This window comes from Trichosurus vulpecula, chromosome 5 (genome assembly GCF_011100635.1).
Source record: "Trichosurus vulpecula isolate mTriVul1 chromosome 5, mTriVul1.pri, whole genome shotgun sequence".
NCBI classification, from domain to species: Eukaryota; Metazoa; Chordata; class Mammalia; order Diprotodontia; family Phalangeridae; genus Trichosurus; species Trichosurus vulpecula.
In genome coordinates, this window is record NC_050577.1 from 243,167,048 (window position 1) to 243,190,823 (window position 23,776).

General features: G+C 35.7%; 1 protein-coding gene across 1 annotated transcript in view; it reads left to right on the plus strand.

Annotated features, from left to right (window-relative positions):
- KCNC2 (potassium voltage-gated channel subfamily C member 2) overlaps positions 1 to 15,892 on the plus strand; it is a 162,597-nt gene extending 146,705 nt beyond the window's left edge. Inside the window, exons 2-4 of the mRNA XM_036760728.1 lie at positions 4,854 to 5,781; positions 8,252 to 8,416; positions 15,393 to 15,892. Coding sequence (XP_036616623.1) covers positions 4,854 to 5,781; positions 8,252 to 8,416; positions 15,393 to 15,529 — 1,230 coding nt within the window. The 3' untranslated portion in view covers positions 15,530 to 15,892. The remainder of the gene's footprint in view (positions 1 to 4,853; positions 5,782 to 8,251; positions 8,417 to 15,392) is intronic.
- The last annotated feature ends 7,884 nt before the right edge of the window (positions 15,893 to 23,776 follow it).

Sequence of the window (23,776 nt, forward strand, 5' to 3'; positions counted from 1 at the left end):
TAAATAAACAACACAAAAAATCCCATCTGTGGTTCTTTACTGTTTACTATTGCTCATCACAACTTGCCACCCCTCTACTTTTCAAGTCTTGTCTCATAGGATACTCCTTCCTATACCTTTCAGTCTAGCCATACATGGAATGGATGAGTGAGAACTGTTTAGGAGTCTGAGCATCTATATTCAAATCCCTCTAGTGCCATTCACTATCACTTGTAATTGGGAAAAATCACTTTACCTTCTTGGGTCTTAATTTCTTCATTTGTTAAGTAAGATAATCAGAGTAGATGGCCTCTGAGGTCCCTTCTCACCCTAGATTTATTATCTAGCCTCTTATTTTTCTTCAGCTCTTTCCTATATCTGGAATATCACATTCCAATCCAGTCATTAAAATTCAAGTTACTGCTATTGATTCTGGGAAGTCTTCCCTGAGCTCTTTGGCTTATAATTTTTCCCTCAGACCTCATAAATTACTTTCTTTTGCAACCTTCTAGTGTAGTTATTACAATAACATCTATGATAAGCTCTCTCTCTTTTTTGTTTAATTTTCCTAGTAAGTTCATAACTTCTATGGGGCCTTGTCTTTTTCAAAATTTGTACCTCCACTAGGACCAGACTAAAGAATTGCTCAATGATTTATTTTCATTCATAGGTATTAGATTACAGTATTAAGTATTTATTTATATCACTTATTTGGAATCGGCAAAAATTGTCTCTGTGTGACTCTTCCTTGAGTCTGTCATTGAAAAACCTGCAAAAAAACTCATTCACAAGTGGTAGCCATTTTCAACCTGCATGTATCCATTGAAGGAAAATACAGCTAGACACACTAGAAATAGAGAATTATTGGAATTGCTTCCCTAGACCTGATCCTGGCTCTCTTTTCTTCAACCTAATAGTTCCTTTACTATAGAAATAATATTCCTAATCTATTCATCTCAGTGGAACCATTAAGCCACTAAATGGACACTATGGTGATAAGACTGATCCAAAGAACAAAGGGAAGCATGACTGATCATTTGGCATTGTACTAACTTTCCTTAAGGAACATAAAAATTCTCTAATGTTCGTTTGATTCAATAAACAGAATTCAGTGAAAATTCTTTATCTCTCGTACCTAGGTTTTTCTGCCCAGAGTAGATTATTCTGGGAGATACAGTGGTCCTATTAAAAGGTTTTGTTGGATACTAAGAGACTTTTGTAACTGAAAACTATATCAAGAGCAATTTGTGAACACTGGACAAAGTATGCAGATACGTCTTCATTCTATATCAAATTATTGGATGATGGATGATTCAGCTATGAAAGGAGAGAGGAGAGGAGAAAAGGGAGTTGAAAAAGGGGTGAGGAAAGGTCTATATTTTCATTCTCTTTTCCAAAGACTAAAATTGTGGGGAATTATGATTGTGAAAAAAATTTTAGAATCATAGAATCTCAGATTAGGAGTGATACTTCCATATCATCTTTTTAAATTTTACTGAGATATTTTACTTATTCATCACCTTCAAGTTTGAATATTTCACTTTCCTTTCCTTATCCAGCCAGTCATCCTAATTAATCAAAGAAAAAATCAAATGAGGGAGAAAAGCAGCTTAACAAAACTAAGCAATACATCAACTAATTATGGCAATACATGTATGCATTGTTTCACATCCTTTGTCACTACTTACACAAAAAAAAGCAGATGCATTTTTTTTTCTCCTTTGATGACAAGCTTGGCCATTTTAATTTCATAGCATTTGGTTTCTATTTGTTATTGTTGATCTTATATTTACATTTTCAGAAGGCTATATATTTTTCTTGGTTCTGCTTACTTTGCTCTGTATCAGTTCACAGAGATCTTCCCATGACTCTGAATTTTTTTTATTATTTCTTAAGTCGCAATCATATTTTATTATCTTCATATACTAGGGTTTGTTGAGCCATTTTCCAATTGATGAACACCAATTCTGTCTTCAGCTTTTCACTTCCTTAAAAAGTGCAGCTGTGAATATTTTATTGCACAAGGACCATTTTTTTCTGTCTTTAATTTCCTTGGAGTAAATACTTAGAAGTGGGAACCCTCAGAGGTTGTTTCATCTAACTCATAGCTAATGCCTGAATTACCTTTATAATCCCCACCAGCAGTCATGTTTTTCACAGTGGCAGGCACAAAGGTATACTAAATATTTGTAATCTTTCTATGTTAGTATCTACAAATAAAAGGCAGCTTAGAAGCATTTAACAACAATTTATTTCCTGCCCTCCTATTTGTATCCTGATGATAACACAAAGTACAAAGTTTGAGAGTTACAGCAAGAGACAAACTTAAGCTCAATAAAGGGAAGAAGAATCTAATAAGTAGAATCTTTTTTTTAAGTAATTAGGGTTAAATGCCTTGTCCAGGGTCACACAGCTAGTTAGTATCTGAGGTGAGATTTGAACTCAGGTCCTCCAGACTCAAGAACTGGTACTCCATCCACCACATCACCTAGCCACCCCTATAAGTGGATTCTTAAAACATAGTAGATAATCCCTCATGATGTGGGAAATTACCCATCACCTAATGTATTTAAGCAAAGACTGAATCATCTTTGAATAAAGAAACTGTTCCATTGGGAAGGGATTAGACCAAATTATCATTGGAATTCCTTATATTTCTGTGATTCAGACCTCATGCAAAATATATTAGTTGTAGTTTAAGGTAGTAAAGTATTCATTCATTCATTCATTCCCATTTTCCCTTGTTGGATCACATCTATGCCCTGCTCTGTGACCACATGTATCTTCCAAGACTGTGCCCTATTCTTTTTTCCTTTCCTTTTTCTATATTCTCTCATTTATTTCATTAGCTTCTGGAGGTTCAATTATTTCTATGTGGATGATTTCTAATGATTTCCAGATTTTATGCATATAAAATACATATATTTGTATATATCATATATGAACATTTATATCATATATGATGAACATGGATGGGGATAGATTTTTCTTTCTCTCTCATTTGTATCTGTCATTATTCTCTCTCCTTTGGAGCTTCTCTCCTCCTTCCTAGTTTCCTATTTACATCAAGGTTACCATACTGTTCTATTTTCTAAGGTTTCTAATCTAAGTCATAGAGTTTGTGGATCCATATCATGAAGGACTTTATAAGCTAAACCGTTTGTACTTTTTACTAGGGACAGTTGGGAGCCCATGGAAACTATTGAGTAGAGAAAGGGACATAGTAAAATATGTCCCTTAGGAAAATCACTTAGGAAAATCACTTTGTCAATAGCATGTAGGATGTACTGAAGCTGGGAGAGGACTGAGGCAGGGAGACAAAATCACAAGACCACTAAGCGAATCTAGGTGAAAGTTGAAAAGAACCTGAATTAAGATGGTGGCTGTCTGAGTGCAGGAAAGAGATGGGTTGGGAGAGATGTTGCGGAAGCAGAAATGGCAAGATTTGGGATGGAAGGGATTAGTTAGATAATTTTTCATAAATTGTGAATTAGATATATTCGGCCAAGGGTGACTTTCCTACATTGAACCTGGAGGGTGGGAGGGAATTTATACATTTGTCATGTTCAATACTAATAGAATAAATACAAAGAACTCATCAATTTTATACTCTATGGGAAATGTGCAGTTCTTCTGGGTGGGAGGGAGACGTAGGGAAGGAAGGGAGGGAAAGAGATCCCTGTTTTCCTGGAATGTAGAAAGGAGACATTGTCCCCAGACCCATACCTAAATCACTCATAAGAATGGGTCACAGGGAAGGGTTTTGATATTGTGATATTGTGGCCAAGGAGACCTTAGATTCACTTGATCTTGTAAATATTACCTGATGAGCCCTACCATGTTTCTTAATGATAACTTTAATCATTAATTTAAAATCTTGGAGTTAGGAAAGTATTTTGAAGTTTGAAAAAATAGTCACTCTATTCTTTCTCAGTTTTTTTTGTTAAATTCCATTTATCTCCCATTTTTTCACATCTGGAGCAAGTTTCATAAAATGTAACTTATGTAAGGAACAGGAGGAGAGCCCCTAGATGAATTTTTAAAAAATTTTTATTTTTCCAACTTGGAGGAGGAGACTAAGACCAAATGACACCAGATCCATAAGGGAACATAGCATGGATTTTATTGGATTGTGGCAGCCAGGTCAGGGGAGTAGAAAGCACTCGATTTTTAAATAACAACTCTTACTGAGTGCTAAGATCAGTTAGCTCTTTGCTGTTACCAGTGCCTACTAAATCTAACTATCCTGGGCCAAAGCACTGGTGTCTCTACCTAGGTATAGCTTTGTTTCAAAAAGCATTTCTTCTTATGCTTATAACAGCAAAGTCCTCAACTTAGTTTATAATATCATAGTTTTTTTTCCTCTATTCAGATTCCAGATAGGTTGCTTTGAGATTTCAGAAAACCTTAGCCACTCTGAAATACATTTTATATTTCTTGGAGAAAAACTTGACCCTATTTTGTGCTGATTCCTGGGAGGATGAATACAAGGTCCTAGCTCTAATGCACTCTATTATCTTAAATGTCTTTTAAAGTATCTCTCACCTATAAACTTTCTTTTGGAGTGAATTTTCTTTTCATCACCATAGATATTCTTTCAGAGACAAAGGAATAAGAGAAATTTCTTCTATATAAAGAAAAACTGGTTAAATGTGCTAGCTCAATACAGTGCTTGAAAAACATTACACCTACAGGCCTTATTAATTTTACACCTGTGGGTCTGATTTTACTTTCGTAAAAATTCAACCGAAATGTCCAAGTAATATTTAATTCTTTCTTATCTATGAGTATGGCTGCTCTTAGACTCTGATCAAAGCCTTCAATCTTAGAGATCACTCTCTCTTTATTTATTTATTTTTCTCTTTCTTTTACAGTTCATTGCTTTCGCTTCTTTATTCTTTATCCTGGTTTCAATCACAACCTTTTGCCTGGAGACCCATGAGGCTTTCAATACCATTATAAACAAGACAGAACCAGTCATCAATGGCACAAAAGTTGTTCTGCAGTATGAAATTGAAACGGATCCTGCTCTGACGTATGTAGAAGGAGTGTGTGTGGTGTGGTTTACATTTGAATTTTTAGTCCGTATTGTTTTTTCCCCAAATAAACTTGAATTCATCAAAAATCTCTTGAATATCATTGACTTTGTGGCCATCCTACCTTTCTACCTGGAAGTGGGACTCAGTGGGCTCTCATCCAAAGCTGCTAAAGATGTCCTTGGCTTCCTCAGGGTGGTGAGATTTGTCAGGATTCTGAGAATCTTTAAGCTCACCCGCCATTTTGTAGGGCTGAGGGTGCTTGGACATACTCTTCGAGCAAGCACTAATGAATTTTTGCTGCTGATAATCTTCCTGGCCCTTGGAGTTTTGATATTTGCCACCATGATCTACTATGCTGAGAGAGTAGGGGCTCAGCCTAATGACCCTTCAGCTAGCGAGCACACACAGTTTAAAAATATCCCCATTGGGTTCTGGTGGGCTGTGGTGACCATGACCACTCTGGGTTATGGGGATATGTACCCACAGACTTGGTCAGGGATGTTAGTGGGGGCCCTGTGTGCTCTGGCTGGGGTGCTCACCATAGCCATGCCCGTGCCTGTCATTGTCAACAATTTTGGAATGTACTACTCTTTGGCAATGGCAAAGCAGAAACTTCCAAGGAAGAGAAAGAAGCATATCCCTCCAGCTCCTCAGGCAAGCTCTCCTACCTTTTGCAAGATGGACCTGAATATGGCCTGCAATAGCACACAGGGAGATCCATGCCTGGGCAAAGACAATCTATTGCTGGACCATAATCGATCAGGTAAGACACAACACCAAATGCATGCCACCTCAAGCCTTCCAGAACAATCTGTTCTGTAGGCGTAAGACAAGAGCCTCATTTTCTGCAAATACAACCCAGTTCTCAGTCCTCTCTCCTTACTACTGTTCCTGAATGTGCTAGGCTTATGAGAGAGGCAAAGTTGAAGCCTTCTTAAGCTAATACTAACTAGACTTGCGCATAGCTGGCCTATACAGTTTTCTTGCTTCAGTGCGAATGCTTTTTGCTGATGGTGCCAACCTTTTCTTTTGCCTGTCTCTTCGTTGGTCTTGTGCCAATGTTTCTTTGTGTTCTTGCACGATGTGATGGTATGAATATCTTGCCATGTTCCTCATTGTTAACCTCCATGCCATTTTGCTTGGTGTGTTTGTCTCTTGTGTCAGCTTTACCTCAGTCACTCGGTGGCATACATTATAAAAAAAGTTACACCAAGCCATCGTTTAAAAGCAATGGATGCTTACACTGTAGAGGCCTGAATCCCAAAGAAGTCATATGGAAGGTTGCCCTCTAGACCTCTAATCCTGTAGCATTTTACGACTAGTTAAGATGTACATCATCCTGGAGTCAAGAGCAAGCATCTCATCATATTCATTTTTAAATTTGTATTCAAGTTTTAATTCCATCATTAGTGTTTTCTTTTTTAGACTGTTTCCCTCCCCTTTCAAAGCTGGCTATAAATGATTTGCGAATGATTTATTATTCTGGACTATCTATGCTACTTTCCCCCTCTATTGTTTGGAAGGGAGGCAGACAGGTCTAGACTGATGGTTTTATTCCCATAGAGGATCTAGTGGCTGTGGAAACTCACTCTACCAATGTAGATGGGCAACTCACCACTACCTTTAAGTCTTATATTGTTACCTAGGGCATTGAGAAGTTAAATTAGAAGAAAGAATTGAAATGAGGTCTTCTTGACTCTAAGACATCATCTGTCAGCTATACCAGCCATCCTTGATGTGTGGTCTGGGGACCTCTGGGGGTCCCTGAGACCCTTTCAGGGAGTCTGTGAGTTCAAAACTATTTTTATAATATTGCTAAAATATTGATAGATTTAACCCAAGTAAACAAAAGCTCTTGGCGGGGTCCTAAATAACTTTTAGGAGTATAAAGAGGTCTTGAGACTAAAAAGTTTGAGAACCACAGAACTATGCCATTCTGCCTTTCATTCCCCCTCTGTTGATGTAGATAATTGAGAGTCAATTGATAATTTGTTGCAATACAGTTTACTGAGATGGTAGCCTATAGGTTTATCTGTAGCTATCCATTTTTTTAGCCTAAGTGAAATATTTTGGATGTTAACCTACCAAAGATTTTCAATCTTATAATATTTTTTCCAAACAGATCACTTAAAACCCTTTCTTGTGCAAAAGTGGCTTAAGATGATCCTGTATAAACCATTAGTCTTAATTCAGAAATTCAATAAATAAAGCTAATGATGAAAAAAATAAAATGCTTTTTGGTGTCCATGAACTTACTTATCAGCACCCAGGCATTTTTATATGGCTGATAGAAAATTAGGACACATACACACACGTGTGCATGTGCACACGTGTGTGTATGTAGGTATGTATGTATATAGATTTATCTTGGTAATGAGCAGCTGGTTGAAGATTTGATTGACTGAATCTCAGTTGCCCTGAACATTTCTTTCTAAATAGATGTCTGAAAACAAGCCTACTCAAAATGCTGGTGAGAATTGTGGCTTGTAGTTCAAATGATAGTTGTTATAGGAAAGTTCTCAGGAAATACATCCAATGTATTTCCATGAAAGGGAATCTAAAAGAAGCCATATACTCATGAAAACAGAGCTAGTAAGCTTGTGTGCATGCTGGCAAAATCTAAGAGTCCTTGAGAATTTGATAGAAACTAACAAATCTATACTTCGAGGACACTTCGAGAAGCTGATCTTTTCCTGTTGATTTTCTTGGATAGCTCTGTTTTAGAGCTTTAGAAATGAGCATCTGGTTTTCTGCTCAGTGAAACATTGTGAAAAACTACCTGTAGCAAACAAAGTGTCAGCAGAGCCCTAGCTGAATATTTATATTACATCCCTTCCCTAAACAGGCAATCCTTTCTAATATATTCTCGTTTACATTAATATCATTTTCCTTTACACAATAGACATGACCACTGGGCAACATGTCAAAAATAAGATTATCAGCATGATGATAGTCTATTCCCTGAAATCTATTTCCTGTTAGACAAAACTTCCAAAGGGAGCAGAGATGTCCCAGGAGGATTCTCTCCCTCTCCCACTTTAATGATGTTTACTTTTTGCCCTATTTAGATGATTGTGACTAGAGATGAAAATTCATTTCCTTTTTGTATCATGAGTTGATTACTGTGTTTTGTATTGAGTGACTGGAATATCTGGCAATCAGTGTAAACCTCTATGTGCTGTGTCATTTCTTCATTCATTACTGTCTGTAAATGGGCATGATGCTTTGACCAGTGTTATCAGGTGAAGACAGTGCAGGAAGTGAGCAGCCATTGTCACCCCCTGAAAGGCTTCCAATGAGACGCTCTAGTACCAGAGACAAAAACAGAAGAGGGGGAGCCTGTTTCCTACTGACCACAGGTGATTACACGTGTGCGACTGATGGAGGGATCAGGAAAGGTAGGAATGAATTTTATCAGCTTCTGGAGGGTCGTTCACCAGTTAAATGCTGAAAAAAGAAATAAAATGCAAATGGATTGCTTTTGAGGAGAGATTGCATCTAGTTCAATGTACTTTTTCCCCCCTTTGTCCATCTCCATTGTTTTTTCCTTGCCAAAAACATTGTTTTTTTTTTTTTTTTTGGCAAAGCCTGCTTGGTATTGCATTTGACAGTCATTCCACTCTTTTCCTTTTCAGACTTCTTTCATTTTTTGTTTGTTTCTTTAATCCTCTCTCATACGCGCAGAGTTATAATGCAGGGGTGTGCTGGTAAATGGTTAACAACTGGCATTCTAGGAAAAGCAACAAGATACAAAAAGGATGACACACTTTTAAGTTCAATCTGCATTATTATTAACATTTCTCCATCACTTTTTTAAGTTGAGGAATAAATGAAGAAATAGCTGAAGTTTAATTTGTAGGATTAGTTGATTTTGGAGGTGTAAATTCTCATATAAGGCATTTAACAAACAGCTCTCTGAGCTGGTACAAGCCAGCTTCAGCACACCCCTGAAATTAAAACTTTTTTGAAAAATTTAATCACTCATCATTTCTTTATTGTGATCACTTCGGAAGTCTTAAAAATTTACTGGAATTTTTTCATAACAAGTCACTGGTAGTAACTCAGATTTAATGTCTATTTAATTTAATGTAGTGTACCTTTAAGCGATAATTGATGGATATTGAGCATTTTTTAAAAGTACTGAACATTTTCAAAGAATCAGATGAGTAGGTTCCAATCAATTTGTGCAGCTTCTGCCGCTGGTTTACATGAGAATCACAAGTTTTACATAATAAGGTAAAGACTACTTTGACTAATATATATAATCACTTGAAGGGTGACTCTAGGCCTTTATGAAATACAATGATCTCAAGAGAAACAGTAGCAAATGTTCCTATTTCCTTATCAACTAGTGACTATTCTTGAAAATATCCTTTAGACATCATCAGACATTATCATCCATGAATCTATACAATTTCTCCTGCTATTTCAAAATTAAAGCAACAACAACAAGAATTTAAATTTCCCTTTTAACAGACATTTCTGTAAGAGAGGGAGACTATACGAATAGTTTAATTCAACTCCATCTCACATTTCTTTCAACTACGACTTAGCTCTGCCTCTGCTTATGACTATTTTTTAGAAGTGTCTGAGTCTTCTAAATATCAGTATAATTGTCCCTTTTTTCTTTTAAAATATGTCTTTGAGTCTGCAAATACAGATCAGCATTTCTACTCTATTTTTGCCAAAATCTTGGTCTACACATTGTTTACTCCATACTATTACAGTTTCAATTTTAATTCTTCTATTTGTGCATCTGTATCAATGTGTATACATGTACATGTGTACCTTAAACATATGCATGCATGTATATGCATTTTGACATGTTTCATTTTTAACAGAAAAAATCTGCTTATAGGTGGAACATTTTTTCTGTGATAGCTCATTAAAAGAATAGGAAATAAAACTATAATGGTATCTTGCAATAGATTATTCAACATTGATTTCTCTATGACAAAAACTGTACAATGTCATTGTCCTTTAAAATAATTACATCTATATAGTCATTTCAGGTACCCATATATATATTTATATATGTGTATATGTACATATATATATATATATAACATATATATTACATATATTCTTTATTTCTCTAAAGACTTGCTCCAGATTATCCTTCATACTCCCTCCTTGCCCATTCTTTTTTAATTTCTCATTACACAGTCTATATTCTTCTATCTATTGCTTCTAGTTGCCCAGTCTTGGCCTTTCTCTTTATCTTTTTACTCTAGAGTCTTATTTTGAAGAAGAGAGGCTTTCTTTAATTTCTGGAATGCAGGATGTGTTTTTGTTTTATTTTGTCTCCCTCCCACCAGATCTCCTTTCTATATTTCTGTGTTATAATGTGATGTGAAATACATTTTATAATTATTCTAGTAACCTCTTACTATGTTGCTATTTAACATTTAAGCAATATGATTTATCTCTTGTAAGAATTTTGAGACATTATATATATAAAATACTTAAATTGTGATATTTTTAATTGAATTTCAGTCCTAGAATAATATAGATTTAGGAGGTTTTCTCCTTTTTCTTTCTCTCAGTCTCTGTTTTTCTCTGCCTGTCATTTTGTCTCTGTCTTCATCTCTTCCTGTCTGTCTGTCTCTGCTCAGTTTCTCTCTGTCTCCTTCTATCTCTCTGTCCCTATATCTCCGTCTCTCAATCTCTCTGAACCTCTGTCTCTCTGCCTCTCTCTCTGTCTGCTCAATCTGCTCAAACTTTCTTACTCTGTCTCTGTCTGTCTTTGTTGATATTTCTCAAATACCTACTTTTAATACATATACCAAAGTTTACATGTAAAAACATCTCATTCTATGTTTTCTTTCTTATACTAGAATATTTAAAATTTTCAAATCATAAAATGAAATAGTAGATTGGGTATTTTGCAAATCTAAAAACGTTTTGCCAATGCAATTATTATTATTCATTTTTAAAGTACAAAGCTGCATGCATAAGATATTGAAGGATGGATTCCATACATGTGGCAATTCTGTGCCCATATTTTCTCCCTGAATTATATTTCCCTTCCTAAGTGAAAGTATTATTTGGAAATGTGACCTCCATCTTTTCTTATCACCTTAATTGATGTTTCCTATCCATGGAATAATAGAAAGTATAATAAATCCAGTGGTAGAGGGTCCTGGATTCAAATTCTGATTCTACCACATGACTACCTATGTTACCTTAGACAAGTCACTGAACCTATCATGGCCTCATTTTTCTGAGTGGGGTTGGAATTCATGACCTCTAAAGCCCCTCTAGCTCTGAACCTATGAGCTTATTATTCTTTTAAAATTTATATTTAACTTTAGATTAACTTGCCCTCTAAGTCTAGTAACATCTACTTTCTTCTCTTAAACTCTTCAGTGTTTGATCCTCTCCCCATCTTGATATGGGTCCTTTCTTTCCTCCCTCCTTCCCCTTTTCTCCTTCCCTCCTTTACCCTTTTCCATCTTCCTCCTTCTTTATTCTATACTTTCCTTCCTTCCTTCTTCTTCCTTTTGTCCTCCCTTCCCTCCCTCCTTCTCTTCTTTCTTTTCTCCTTTGCTCCCTCCCTTTCTTTTCCTCCTTCCCTCTTTCTTTCCCTCTTTCCTTCCTTCCTTCCTTCCTTCCTTCCCTCCCTTCCTCCCTCCTTTTTTTCCTCCCTCCCTCCCTCTCTTCCTTCCTTTCTCTTCTTTCCATTTATGTGTTTTTTTGTTGGTTGTTTTATTTAGTCATTTCCTCCTCCATTTTTTCTCTCACATTTCAAATTGGTTTCTATTGTTTGACCTTTAACAAACACAAACCTAGCTCTCTCCCCCATTTTGAATGAAAAGCCTCATCATTACATATTTACATGTTCTTTTTTATATCATTCCAAGTAGTAACATAAGTATACCCCATTTTAAGAAACCCTGAAGTGGAAAAATGTGAACTTTTTGCATATGCGCAAAAATGCAAACACACGGAGTCACCTCAGGCTCTCTTTAATAATGAAGTCCTCCCTATCACTAAATATATGTGGATATTTATACAGAGGTTTTAAGGAAGAAATATTATATAAAGGGATATTTCTATGTAGTGAGTAACAGTTTTCTAAAATTTGACTTGATTAAACAAATGCCATTAAGAGTTCTAAATATTCAAGCCAAGATTTAGGTGGAAGGTGGAATTTCTGAATCTTACAGACTCCCAGTTCACCTCAGGTCTGTTATTGCATATGTTCAGAAACATAATTTTCTCTGGGAATTAGATTAAAAATTTCTTGTAGGCAAAATGGCTTATTAAAGTTTCTTATCCAAAATAAAGCCTATTGAAATGAAATGAAACATATGTGGTTCAGATGCATTGTGGAAAACATAAATTTCTTAATTAAATATTTGCTTCTAAATATGATTGAAAACCTTGAGTAAATAATAATGAAATTAATTCAAATGAAATTGTTTACCAAATGAAATTATAACTCTTTTGTTTATAATCCCATTAGAGAGGAATAATTATAATTAAGAATAGCACATCAGTACTTAGCATAATACAGATAAGTTCACCTCAGTAAAACTGTTCAATTCCTAGGATAGTCCCCACATTATCATGAGGATAGAATATGGAGTTTTATGTAACATTGTATGAAACAAAAACGTTGTAAATTTACAAAGTCATGATTTATACAGCTTTCCAGCATATTTGCCTGTTTAATACTATAAATTCACCTTGGGAGATAAGAAGGCTATTTCAGGTTTTATTGAAATATCCTGAAGTTATAAGAATGACGATTAGGAGCCCTTCAGTCCACAAACTCCCTGTTTTTAATAAAGAACAAAGACTAATTTCTGAGGCAGAGAAGGTTAACATGAAGGAAAATGCACGTACCATACACAGATATGGAAATCAAGAACTACACCTATTGTGTTATACTTCTAATGAAATTCTTAAAGGATTAAGAAAAAAAAAAGAATCACAAAACCAGAGACTTTCAAAGTTAGAGAGAATCTCAGTAGGACTTTTGGTTAAACTCATGGGGTCTGTTAGCTTTTTTTAAAAAAAAAAAGCATTTTGACACCAGTATTTCATGGTTGGATTCCTTTTTAATTCTCCATGTTTTATTCTATTCATTCAAATATATATAAATATATATATATATATGTATATATATATATATACATATATATATATATACACGCACACACACATATATACACACACACACACATATATATATATACACACATATATTTTTTTCTGTGAAGGGCTGCCTGAGTTTCACCTCTCTGTCAGAAGTTTCAATGACATGCAGAATGGTTAGGAACCTCTCCTATGGGGACTCATCCAGTTTCTGTTTGAAAACCTTCAATGAGAGGAAACCCCTTCTCTTACAAGTTAGTCCATTCCACTTATGAGCAGCTCTAAGTGTTAGGAAGAGGAGGACACCATATATCAGCCTTTCAGTAACTCAGATGGAGTGTTGATGGTTAAAAGTGAGCTCACTGTTATCCTTCTGTTATTTTTGAAGAAAATCTACCACTTGGTCATCTATAAGCAGAACCGAAAGCCAAGTCCCCGCCAGTGTTTAATGTAGACCAGCTGGGATCCAGCCTTTTCAGCAGAATTATTTATTGTGTTCCTTACCACAAGTTGATGAATTTGAAAATTCTAAAGTGACTTAAAATGTAATTTTCATTTTGGAAGGCACAGTATTGGACCTGTGATTTCACCATATTTAAATTCAAGTGTGGAACCTACCTCCACTGATGCAGATCAACAGTTCATCTGTAATTTAGAATTGCTTGGGGGACATCAAGAGGTTAACTTATTTGTCATCATCATACAGCTAATATGGTGGTAGGCCAGTCTCCTGTCTACTATGCTAAGCAGTAGCTCAAATTGTTATTCATTATTATTTTGCTATTAGCAATGATTATAGATAGTTCTTCCCTTAGCAGTGGCTTTTGCCTTGAATGAGGTCCTTAGTTTGACTTAAGTAAGTCCCAATGGTTTGACTTAAGTATAGCAGACATTATCAAAGATGACACCTTCCAAGAGTCTAAGGATCCCAGAATGAATCATGGGATATTTGATATCTGCATAGTGGATTGATGGAGAAGTTTGTAGAATTCTACAAATGGCAAACTCCCTACAGCATTTCCCAGGCTGTACCTTTAAGTATCCACTAGGGAATTCCATCTTCCTTCTGTATCAGCACTTTTTTCTTAAATAGAGGCAGTTAGACTAAATACTTCCACTGGCAAACTTGAGCCATGTGGTTAGTTGGAGAGAGAGAGAGAGAGAGAGAGAGAGAGAGAGAGAGAGAGAGAGAGAGAGAGAGAGAGAGAACGTCCTTGACATCAAGGAGCCATCCTCTGACTTAAAGAAAATCCTGTCCTCCACATCTGCAATCTGCTTATCTCTTCCCACTCTCTGCAATGCCTCTTTATCTCCCTGAAGTGGATGCATGTTGACAAAAGTCACTTTTGACGGGCAAGAAGACTTTATCAGTTGGCTGGTGAAATATACTGCAGGGCCATAGACAATGAAAATGAACCCATTTACTGCACAAACTCTCTATACTTGAATAGAAATTAAAAATTGTTTTCTGAGGCAGAGGAGAATAATATTAAGGGGAAAAACAAACATATTAGATCTCAATTAGATTCCTTATAAACTTGGGGCTAATTTGTAGACAGTATACCAGCAAATGCAGGCTTTATTACATTAGATACAACAGTCTGGTTTAACATATTCTTTTTTTATTGAGGGAGGAAGTATGTGCAAACATTTTCTTTATGTTCCCTGGATAATGACATTGAATGCCATTATTTAACATTCAAAGTACATCATCCTTTCTAATTTCTGACACTTGAAGTTTAAATACTTGGGTTAAGTGTTCTCAATTTCCTGTTTACATTTTCTTTATAATCTTGCCGTGGAGGTTAGTGCATAAACAAACAACTATGTTAAGTGAATGAGTGAAGTATGACATGAGTCTAGAAATAGTCCATTGTTTTTCTGCATTTCTTTCCCTAGAAAATGTACTTAAAGTGTCCAGCATTTTGACCAAGTGTATAGCTTTTCAAAAATTACGTTTGCATATTCTTATGAGAACTTTGAATGACCCATGCACCAAAGTTTAATCAATACTAGAGATGGTCTGAGGAAAGATCACTTTAGGACTACATTTTCAGTACACTTGGGATGGCTTGAGTTAATTGCATTTGAGTGGCAGCTAGAGGGAACTTCACTTTTTTTCGAGTTACAAATTGTCTCAATATGGAGTTCTTTGTAAACAAGTCTTCTTGGAGCTCAAAATAGCATTTTTGATTACCCTGTTCTGTATTGTTTGTCTGTGTCTATTTTCTGGTTGAATTCAACTGATGTCTGTGCATTCTTTCATAAAAGGATATGAAAAATCCAGAAGTTTAAACAACATAGCGGGCTTGGCAGGCAATGCTCTGAGACTCTCTCCAGTTACATCACCCTACAGCTCACCTTGTCCTCTGAGACGGTCTCGATCTCCCATCCCATCCATCTTGTAAACCAAACTGCACCAGGAGGCTAAATTGCATCAATTCAAGTACTGTTTACCACATAATGGAAATAATTAAATGTAGCATTGCTGTAGGCTCCATTAATACAATAGAAATCCTGCATGATACTACTATTATCAGAAGTCAGAAATGCCACTTGGGTAGCTAATGAGTCTCAGCTTGACTCTACAGATTATCTAAAGTAGTGCTTCTCTTCTTCCTCTGCACTAGATTTCTGGCAATTGTTTTCTGGCAATAAAGAGACAGATAGTGTCAGATATTGGCCAGTATATTCAATAAAATAAGCATATTTTCAGGGAGATCTATTTAAACCAATGTGCTTCCAAATGACTACCACTCCATTGGACCTACCTTCATTTCTTGTGATGCTCTAATTCATTCTGAAGATGTCTGGAACACTGTCTTGATTGCACAAATTACCAACATGACTTTGGTCAAATCATTTGCATGGACCATCCTGTCTCCATCACCTGAAAGCAGTGTTACAGTAAATGAAAATCCTGGATGGCTCTGGATGCTTTTTGTTTTTTTGTTTTTGTTTTTTGTTTCTTCCACATTGAACCATCCTGCTGATGCAAAAGCAATGGGCAATGGTTCGCATGTATAATTATGGGGTGGGGGAGGGAGGAGGGAAATGAAGGGCAAGGGAGGAGGGAAGGGTTTCTCTTTTCTTTTTCTAATCCTTTAAAAGAAAAATATATTTTAAATGGTTTATTTTTTTAAATTGCTTTTTATCTTTTAAAATGCTGTAATGGAGTTCTGAATGTCTGGTTATTTGCACACAGATAACTGCAAAGAGGTTGTCATTACTGGTTACACGCAAGCAGAGACCAGATCTCTAACTTAATGACTTGGGGAAGGCACAAAACATGAGAGAAAGGTAAATGCCAGCCAGGCTTGCATTTTTTGGTTGTTTTTTTCTTTTTTATAGCCAGGAAAGGCTACTTGGTATGATAGTCATTTTTTTACCCTTCAACATTTTCTAAAGAGGCCTAGGGCCAAGTCACAACCCAAAGGACTTCTGATCCTTTTTTTAGGGGATGGAATGGGGGTGGGTGCAAATGTAGAAGGGCAGAGGTCTTTTAAAGGAATTTCTTTGACCAGCCTTAAATCTGTGACCTAGTGGGTCCATAAGAATTTCAGGCAGTGTTTTTTGCAGGTGCTTTGTGTCCTGTATGTTGTTTCTGTCTGTCTGTCTAACTACCTGTCTTAACTGTAAACTTCATCCATCTCCATGAAGCACAGAGATGCCTTAGGGGGAAAAAAGGCTTCCATCTTTTAGTCCCAGGTTTTCTCCTTTCCCCCTATTCAGTCCAGCCACCATTCTTCATATGCAAGTTAATAATGTCCTTTAGACGACCTACCATGCACTATGATTGGTTTTGATAAGCAGGGTTTAAGTAGAGGTTTTTTTTTTTTGAACTATTTGCACTCGGTTGCCAGCTGGAATGTCAGTTCTACTACCTAGCAACCAACCCTCATCACTACACTCCAACAAAGCCTCTGAGGAGTCATATTTAGTCTGTGAGGAATAGTCTGTTTACCAATTACTATGAATGAAATAGCAGTATCAGATCTGGTGTTTAAGGATGATGGGGGGGGTTGGCAATGCAAAAAAGAGGGGTAAATAATTCCTTCTGAGGCACACAATATCCCTGGCACTGTTGAATAATACCTGCTTCTCATATGTTTATTTTTGTTAGGAACACAATGACCACTTTTCTTGTTGACCATGTAACATGTATTAATTAAATTGATATGTATGAGCCTTAGAGCATGAACTGCATGCCAGAATCCCTGTACAAAAGTGTATTTATCTAAACATACATTTCTGATATTTAGAGATGTACATTGATGAATCTTGCTCATGTCACCTGTAAACAGATATAAGTATCAACAACTTTCTAGCAAAGGAATTAATACACTGTCTGGTGCTGCTGTTATTAACTACAGTGTTGCCCAGACTTTTTCATGGATTTTTGACTGCTGACAAGGGACAATGGAATTTAGCCATACCAAGGACTATACTGGAAAGAGACTACCGCTGCTGCTGAATGTGTCCTGGTAAGCATGCCATGCCTTGAAGAGGTCCCTGAATCTTCACTTGGATTTAAAGATGACTAAAGGACCATGGACTGAACTTGGTGCTCCCAATGTAAGAGGGCTGCCAGTGGACTAACCAGTGTTGATGAACCCACTGTAAATAAATTAAAAAAAAAAGAAACACACATTGTGCATGGGGTATCAGCTTTGGTCATCTCACTTCAAGAGTAGCTGAATTTGTGGTCATTGATGGCCTCTTTGGCCACTTGCAAAGGCCCAAGCCTCTATGTATTTCCTTATGGGCCTCTCCCCACCCAGTAGGTTGTGCTGTGAATCAAAGACACATGCAGTGATGTTAATTTAATGTATGTCTGTCTTAATTTCTCACACACTTACTATATTTTTTGGTAAAATATTAGTTCTTAAAAATGCCCCTATCATTTTGTTAGAAGCCATTGACATGATTATATTTGTTAATATTTTATAATTTCTAGTGTCTATGAAAACATGCCAATTTTCTTTTTCATTTATTTGAAAAAACAACTGTTATGGCTGGAAATAATGTCACTAACTTTGTTCATAGTATAAGTCTTTTTCATTGTTACCTCAAGAATATAAATATACGAAAAAATAAAATTCTGGCAAGTGAGAATATTTTTTTATTACAATAATCATGGAGCAACATCAGTAAATAGTGAAATATGTAATCAAATTATATCTTAAAATGTATATTTTGCATAAGAGAGATATTCTTTGATGAATTATTCTTTGTGAGTTTTGTGGTAACTGAAGCTAGTCTATTACATGTCTCTGAAGCTTTGTAGTTGAAACTGTTATAAGACTATTTCATCTTGTTGAATGAACATCTCCAGAATCTGTTAGTCACCCTGGGATCCTGGATATAAGGACCTATCCCGATTATGAAACTCTGTATTGTGGACCTTTTGTGAACATTTCAAAGTGCATGCACAACTTTGGTGAAAACCAATGATAATGTAACTCACTGAAATGAAGAATAAAGGGCAAATGAGTTGGGGATGAATTTGGATCCTAACTATTAAATGGCTCATTATTTTTCTTTACTATTTTTTTCCTTCTTTGTTTTTACTTTTTCTCTTTCCTCGTGACATTTCAATATCTATCGATTTTTAACCTATTCATAGGAGCACCTAATCCAGATTTCTAGATATGAAATGTAGGATAAATCAGTCTTAAGTCAGACACAGAAGTATAACATATAGATGGATAGTCAGATATAAAGGTGAATTTTCTTAAGGTAGAATGAGAGCCAAAAAACCATTCTTCCTCTTCAATATCCTCCATTTCCTAATATCTATTACAATTTTGGATCTGTGTTAAAAATATTCGCCACAGAGTATTTCCTACCAAAAGTCACATCTGGTTGAATGAACACCTGCCATTTACATGGTGTTTAGCAAAGTCTTCAAACTGCTTTAAATACATGATTTCCTTTGAGCCTCAAGAATTAAAGGTACTCTTGTTATTCCCATTTCACAGATGAATAAACTGAGGCATATAGATGAGGTGACTTGCCCATAGTTAAACAAGTAGTAAGTATCAGAGGCAGGAATGAAGTCTGTGGTTTTTAAATTGATATTTATATCAAAATTTGATGGTCATTATTTTACATTTAAAAAGTCCTCCCTCTCTACCCTCCATCTATTTATTTCTTCCTTTAAAAATAGTGATCCTACATCTTCTATCTTTAAAAACTATCCTGTTACTGAATTATATTTGGATTAATACCTCTTTATGAATCTTTTAAGAGGTTTTACTCCATGATGTCTCTCCAGTTTGGGTCCTCCTTACTTTGATAATTGTCCTGCTGCCTGAAGATAACCTCCATCCTTTCTCCTAGCAACTTCACTTATTAATTTGAACTGTTGACCTCCTGATGAGATTTAATTCAGACATACCACACAGTTAACATTTAAACCATTCTATGGCATCACTCTGCAAATTATCCAACTTTTTAAAGTTGACTTGTAAAATTTCAAAACTATAGACAAAATTAGGTAAGAAAACATGACAGAGACAGCTAGGTAGCATAGTGGATAGATTGCTGGGCCAAGATTCAGAAAGACCGTAGTTCAAATATAGCCTCAGACACTTACCAGCTGTGTGACCTTAGACAAATCACTTAACTTCTGTTTGCCTCAAAGGAAAAAAAAATATGACATTTGCTAAGGAAATAATACCCCATAATAAGTTAGAGGAGTGTCTCTACTATGGTTTACTGGATAAATAATTGGCATCTGGAGTCAGGAATACTTGGCCTTTAATACTAGTTCAGAAATCAGCCTGTATGGCCCTAAACAGTTTGCTTAAACTTTCTATATTTAGTTTCCTTATCTGTAAAATGGGGATAATAATCCCTCAGTCTGTTGGTTACTGTGAGAATAATATGAGATAATGTATATAAAGTGCTTTGTGTCAAGTATTATTAAAAGTGTTAATTAAGGAACTATTAAGAGACTCAGAAAAAGCAATTTGTCCAAATATAATTATAAGGATAAATTTTTAAATATAGTTCAAAGATGTAGAATCACTGTAAAAGAAGGGAAGAAATATATGGAGGGCAAAGACAGAGGACTTTTAAAATGGAAAATAATTACCAGCAAAATTTGATATAAAGATTAGGATTAAAAAATTATGAAGGAATTAAACAGCATTCATTTTATTATGAAACTAAATCATGCAGCGGTCAGAGAGAAATGATTCTAGAGACTATGAATATATTAAAAGACTACATTACAAAGCAATGACTCAAGAGAATTTATTCCATGCCTTGAAGATTATTAGAGCTAAATGAATTTAGAGAATCGATATTGACTAATAGTCTAAGACAATTAAAATACACTGATCTGAATTGTTCTTCCTATTTCTCAAATAAAAAAACAAAACAACAAAATAAAACAAACAATGAGCCCTCTTCTCCTTTACTTTTCAGTGTCCAAACCCATAAGCCTCATTATTTAAATGCCTTCATGATTTTGGAACTGAAGTTACATCCGGGTATCTTCTACAGAGCAATGTCAGTTTCCCTTCTTGTTAACAATCTAAGTGCTTATACTTTCCTATATTCCTCTAAATCAAATCCTTTCAAAGTACACCCCCTTTCATTATTATTCTAAAGTTAAATTAGATTTTTGCATAAGGATTACATAAATTCTATTTTTGACAGGCTAGTATTTTGGTATCTACATTCAATATTTGCTGGTAAACACCTAAATAACACACACACAAAGACAGACAACCTCCAAAGAGAATTTCAGTAACAAAGCACAGATTTTTCCTCATTTGATATCACAACAAAGTTGATAGAAACCTGACATTCCCATCTACCTTTAAGTGACCTTTAAATTTGATCCTCTCTGTAGAGTAAAATGGGAAGATGGGGAAAAAAAGGCTAAGGGTCTCCAAGAACTCTCAGGAAGGATGTGTTACAATACTTCTTGAAAATAAATATTCTGCCCATAGAATGCATTTTTGTTATACCAGGAAAGACACCTACTAACCTTTCATTGTCCCATATGGTTGAATCTGAAGAGTACATTACTCAGAGCCTAATCAGGATTCCACAAGGATTAAGTGTCTCAAATTCAAGGAGAATGATTGCCAAATAGCTTAATTTTTCAAGACTAGGGATGGGGGTGGCACATTTTTTTTCTTCCAGGAACTGATTGGTTGAGAACCCAGCAATATCTAGTCAACCCGACCACCTTGCTTTTTATATATGGAATATACTCAAGTAAAATAATCTTATCCTCAATAGAAATATTATGAGATATGACTCCATAGTCAAAGGACCTGGGTACAAATACCTCTCTGATACTTATTACCAATGTGACATTGGGAAGGCCAACTTACCTCTCTTAGCCTCTATTTCCACATCTATAAAGTAGGCATAAATCTTGCCTTGTTATATACATATCTCGTGGAGTTGTTAGGGGGATCAAATGAAAACATATAAACTGCTTTGCAAACCTTAAAGTGCTCCATAAATGCCATGATGAGGATAATGACGATGATGATGTCCTTCTAACATAATTATTTTTTGAACATGGAATAAACTAGTCCAATAAATACCTTCCAAAGAAATGTGAGATGAAATACGAAAAGCGGTATTCCTATAGTCAAAAGATTTCAGTTTCTATCTCCTCCTCTGACTCTTATCACTGGTGAGACCTTGGGAAAGCCATTAATTTTTTTGGACCTTTGTTTACTCTGATGTAAAGTGACTAGATGGCCTCTGAGGTCTTTTCCACATTTACATTTACAGTTGTATGAAAGGGAAGCAATGTTAGGCACATGCCAATACCCTTGACTATCACCCACTATTTCCTGTTGGTTAAAAAGTATCACTCATTATGTACCTGAATTTAAAGATGCTAATTAATGTTTCACCTTTTCCTTGTCTCTGAAACATCCAGAACTATTCTCCACCCATTTACTGAACAGGTAAGGCTTTGCTTGAAGCCAGATGCAGAAAGTGGTGAGGACTTTCAATTAACTAGATAGCTGTATTTAACTTTATCTATGATGTATGTGATTGCTCCCACAAGCCAGATGCTGGGCAGATGCTAAATGAATAGTACATATCTCTCCATGTCTGCCCCATACCTGATTCCATATTTAAGTAAGTCACAGTCATGAAGAAAGTAGCTGTCCAGTCTCACCTCAACTGGCTGCATTTTAACCGGTTAGGAGAATTTGATTTGTGATGGAAGTTCTCCATAAGCTTCATATGTGTAGGCTCTGTTTCTCATTCTTCTTTTTATCCATATTTCTGAAAACCTTACTGCGTATAACAAGTATTGACCAAAAGTTTGTTTAATAAATAAATGAATAGTGTATGAATGAATGGTAAAATGAATGATTATTCCTTCGATCGTTCTTGTGATTTTGCAACTAAAATGTTCTCCCAAATGCAGTATAAATCCATTTCACCCAACTTTAAGGTCTTTATTGGCCCTTCTACTCTTGTTAAAACCATCTAGTAGGTTCTCTCTTCCCTTATGACCTATTGCTTACAGGGTCACTGCTATCTTTCAAGATTATTTTGAGCAAAATATTACAAAACATTTTTAAGGACATTTATATAATAGCTTCATGGATTGTTAATAATAAGACAATTTTGTTTCCATGTAGCCAGTGAAGCAGCATACCAGTATTATCAAATTGATTATTATCTAATACCATATTTCCATTCTGAATGAGTTCTGGGTATTGATAATTAGCCTGATTTTCTCCACTCAAGCCTCACAGAATAGCAAACAATTCCTCTGCAGGTGTGTAAAGGCTAGAAAAAAAGCTTTTCTACTTGAGATATCTTTTCATGTGTCAGGGAAGCAGTTGGCTTCAAATTTCAAGGACACCTAGCTTCAAGTCTTCCTTCTGGCACATAAGGTCTTTGTCACCCTGGTCAAGTCATTTATTCAATGAATATATTTATTTGATGAATATATTTATTAAATGCTTAACTATAAGCCAGGTCTCATATTAAATATTGAGTATACAAAGAAAGACAACACTACCAAAACCAAAATAAACAAAGAAAATGGTCCTTACTTTCAATAAAACAGCATTTTAAGGGAAATTGTCAAATAGCTATGTATATAATATATTTATATTTGTATATATACATATATATATGTAATAAAAATGGAACGTAATATCAGAGGGAAGGGACTAGAGAAGGGGGGGAGACTGAGAATGCATGCCTGTAAGAAATTGAGATTTGAGCTGATTATTGAAGGAAGCCAAGGAAGGAGGGAGAGAGACCATTGCATTGTGGTGGTGGTAGTAGTGGTGGGGTAGTCAATACAAATGCGGTGGTGGTTATTGTCCTTCATTTTCAAAGACGACCAAAATGATATCACTATGTTAGAGTCAAGTTACAGTGTGTGTCTGACTGTGGCTGATCAGACCAATATGAGCTCAGAACATTCTACCACTGGTTGGGCACAGATAGTCCACATGAACGTTTGGCGTTGATTCTCTAAATTTGTGCATCTCACATTTCTTTTGGGCTACTCCATTTCTGCTTTGCTCATGGAGCACAGCACCTTCTCTGATGTGGGCATGCCATGCTGAGCAGTCCTATGCCAGTGTCTCCTATGTCACACAATCAATTCCAAAGTTCTTAAGAGAGACTTTGAGAGTGTCCTT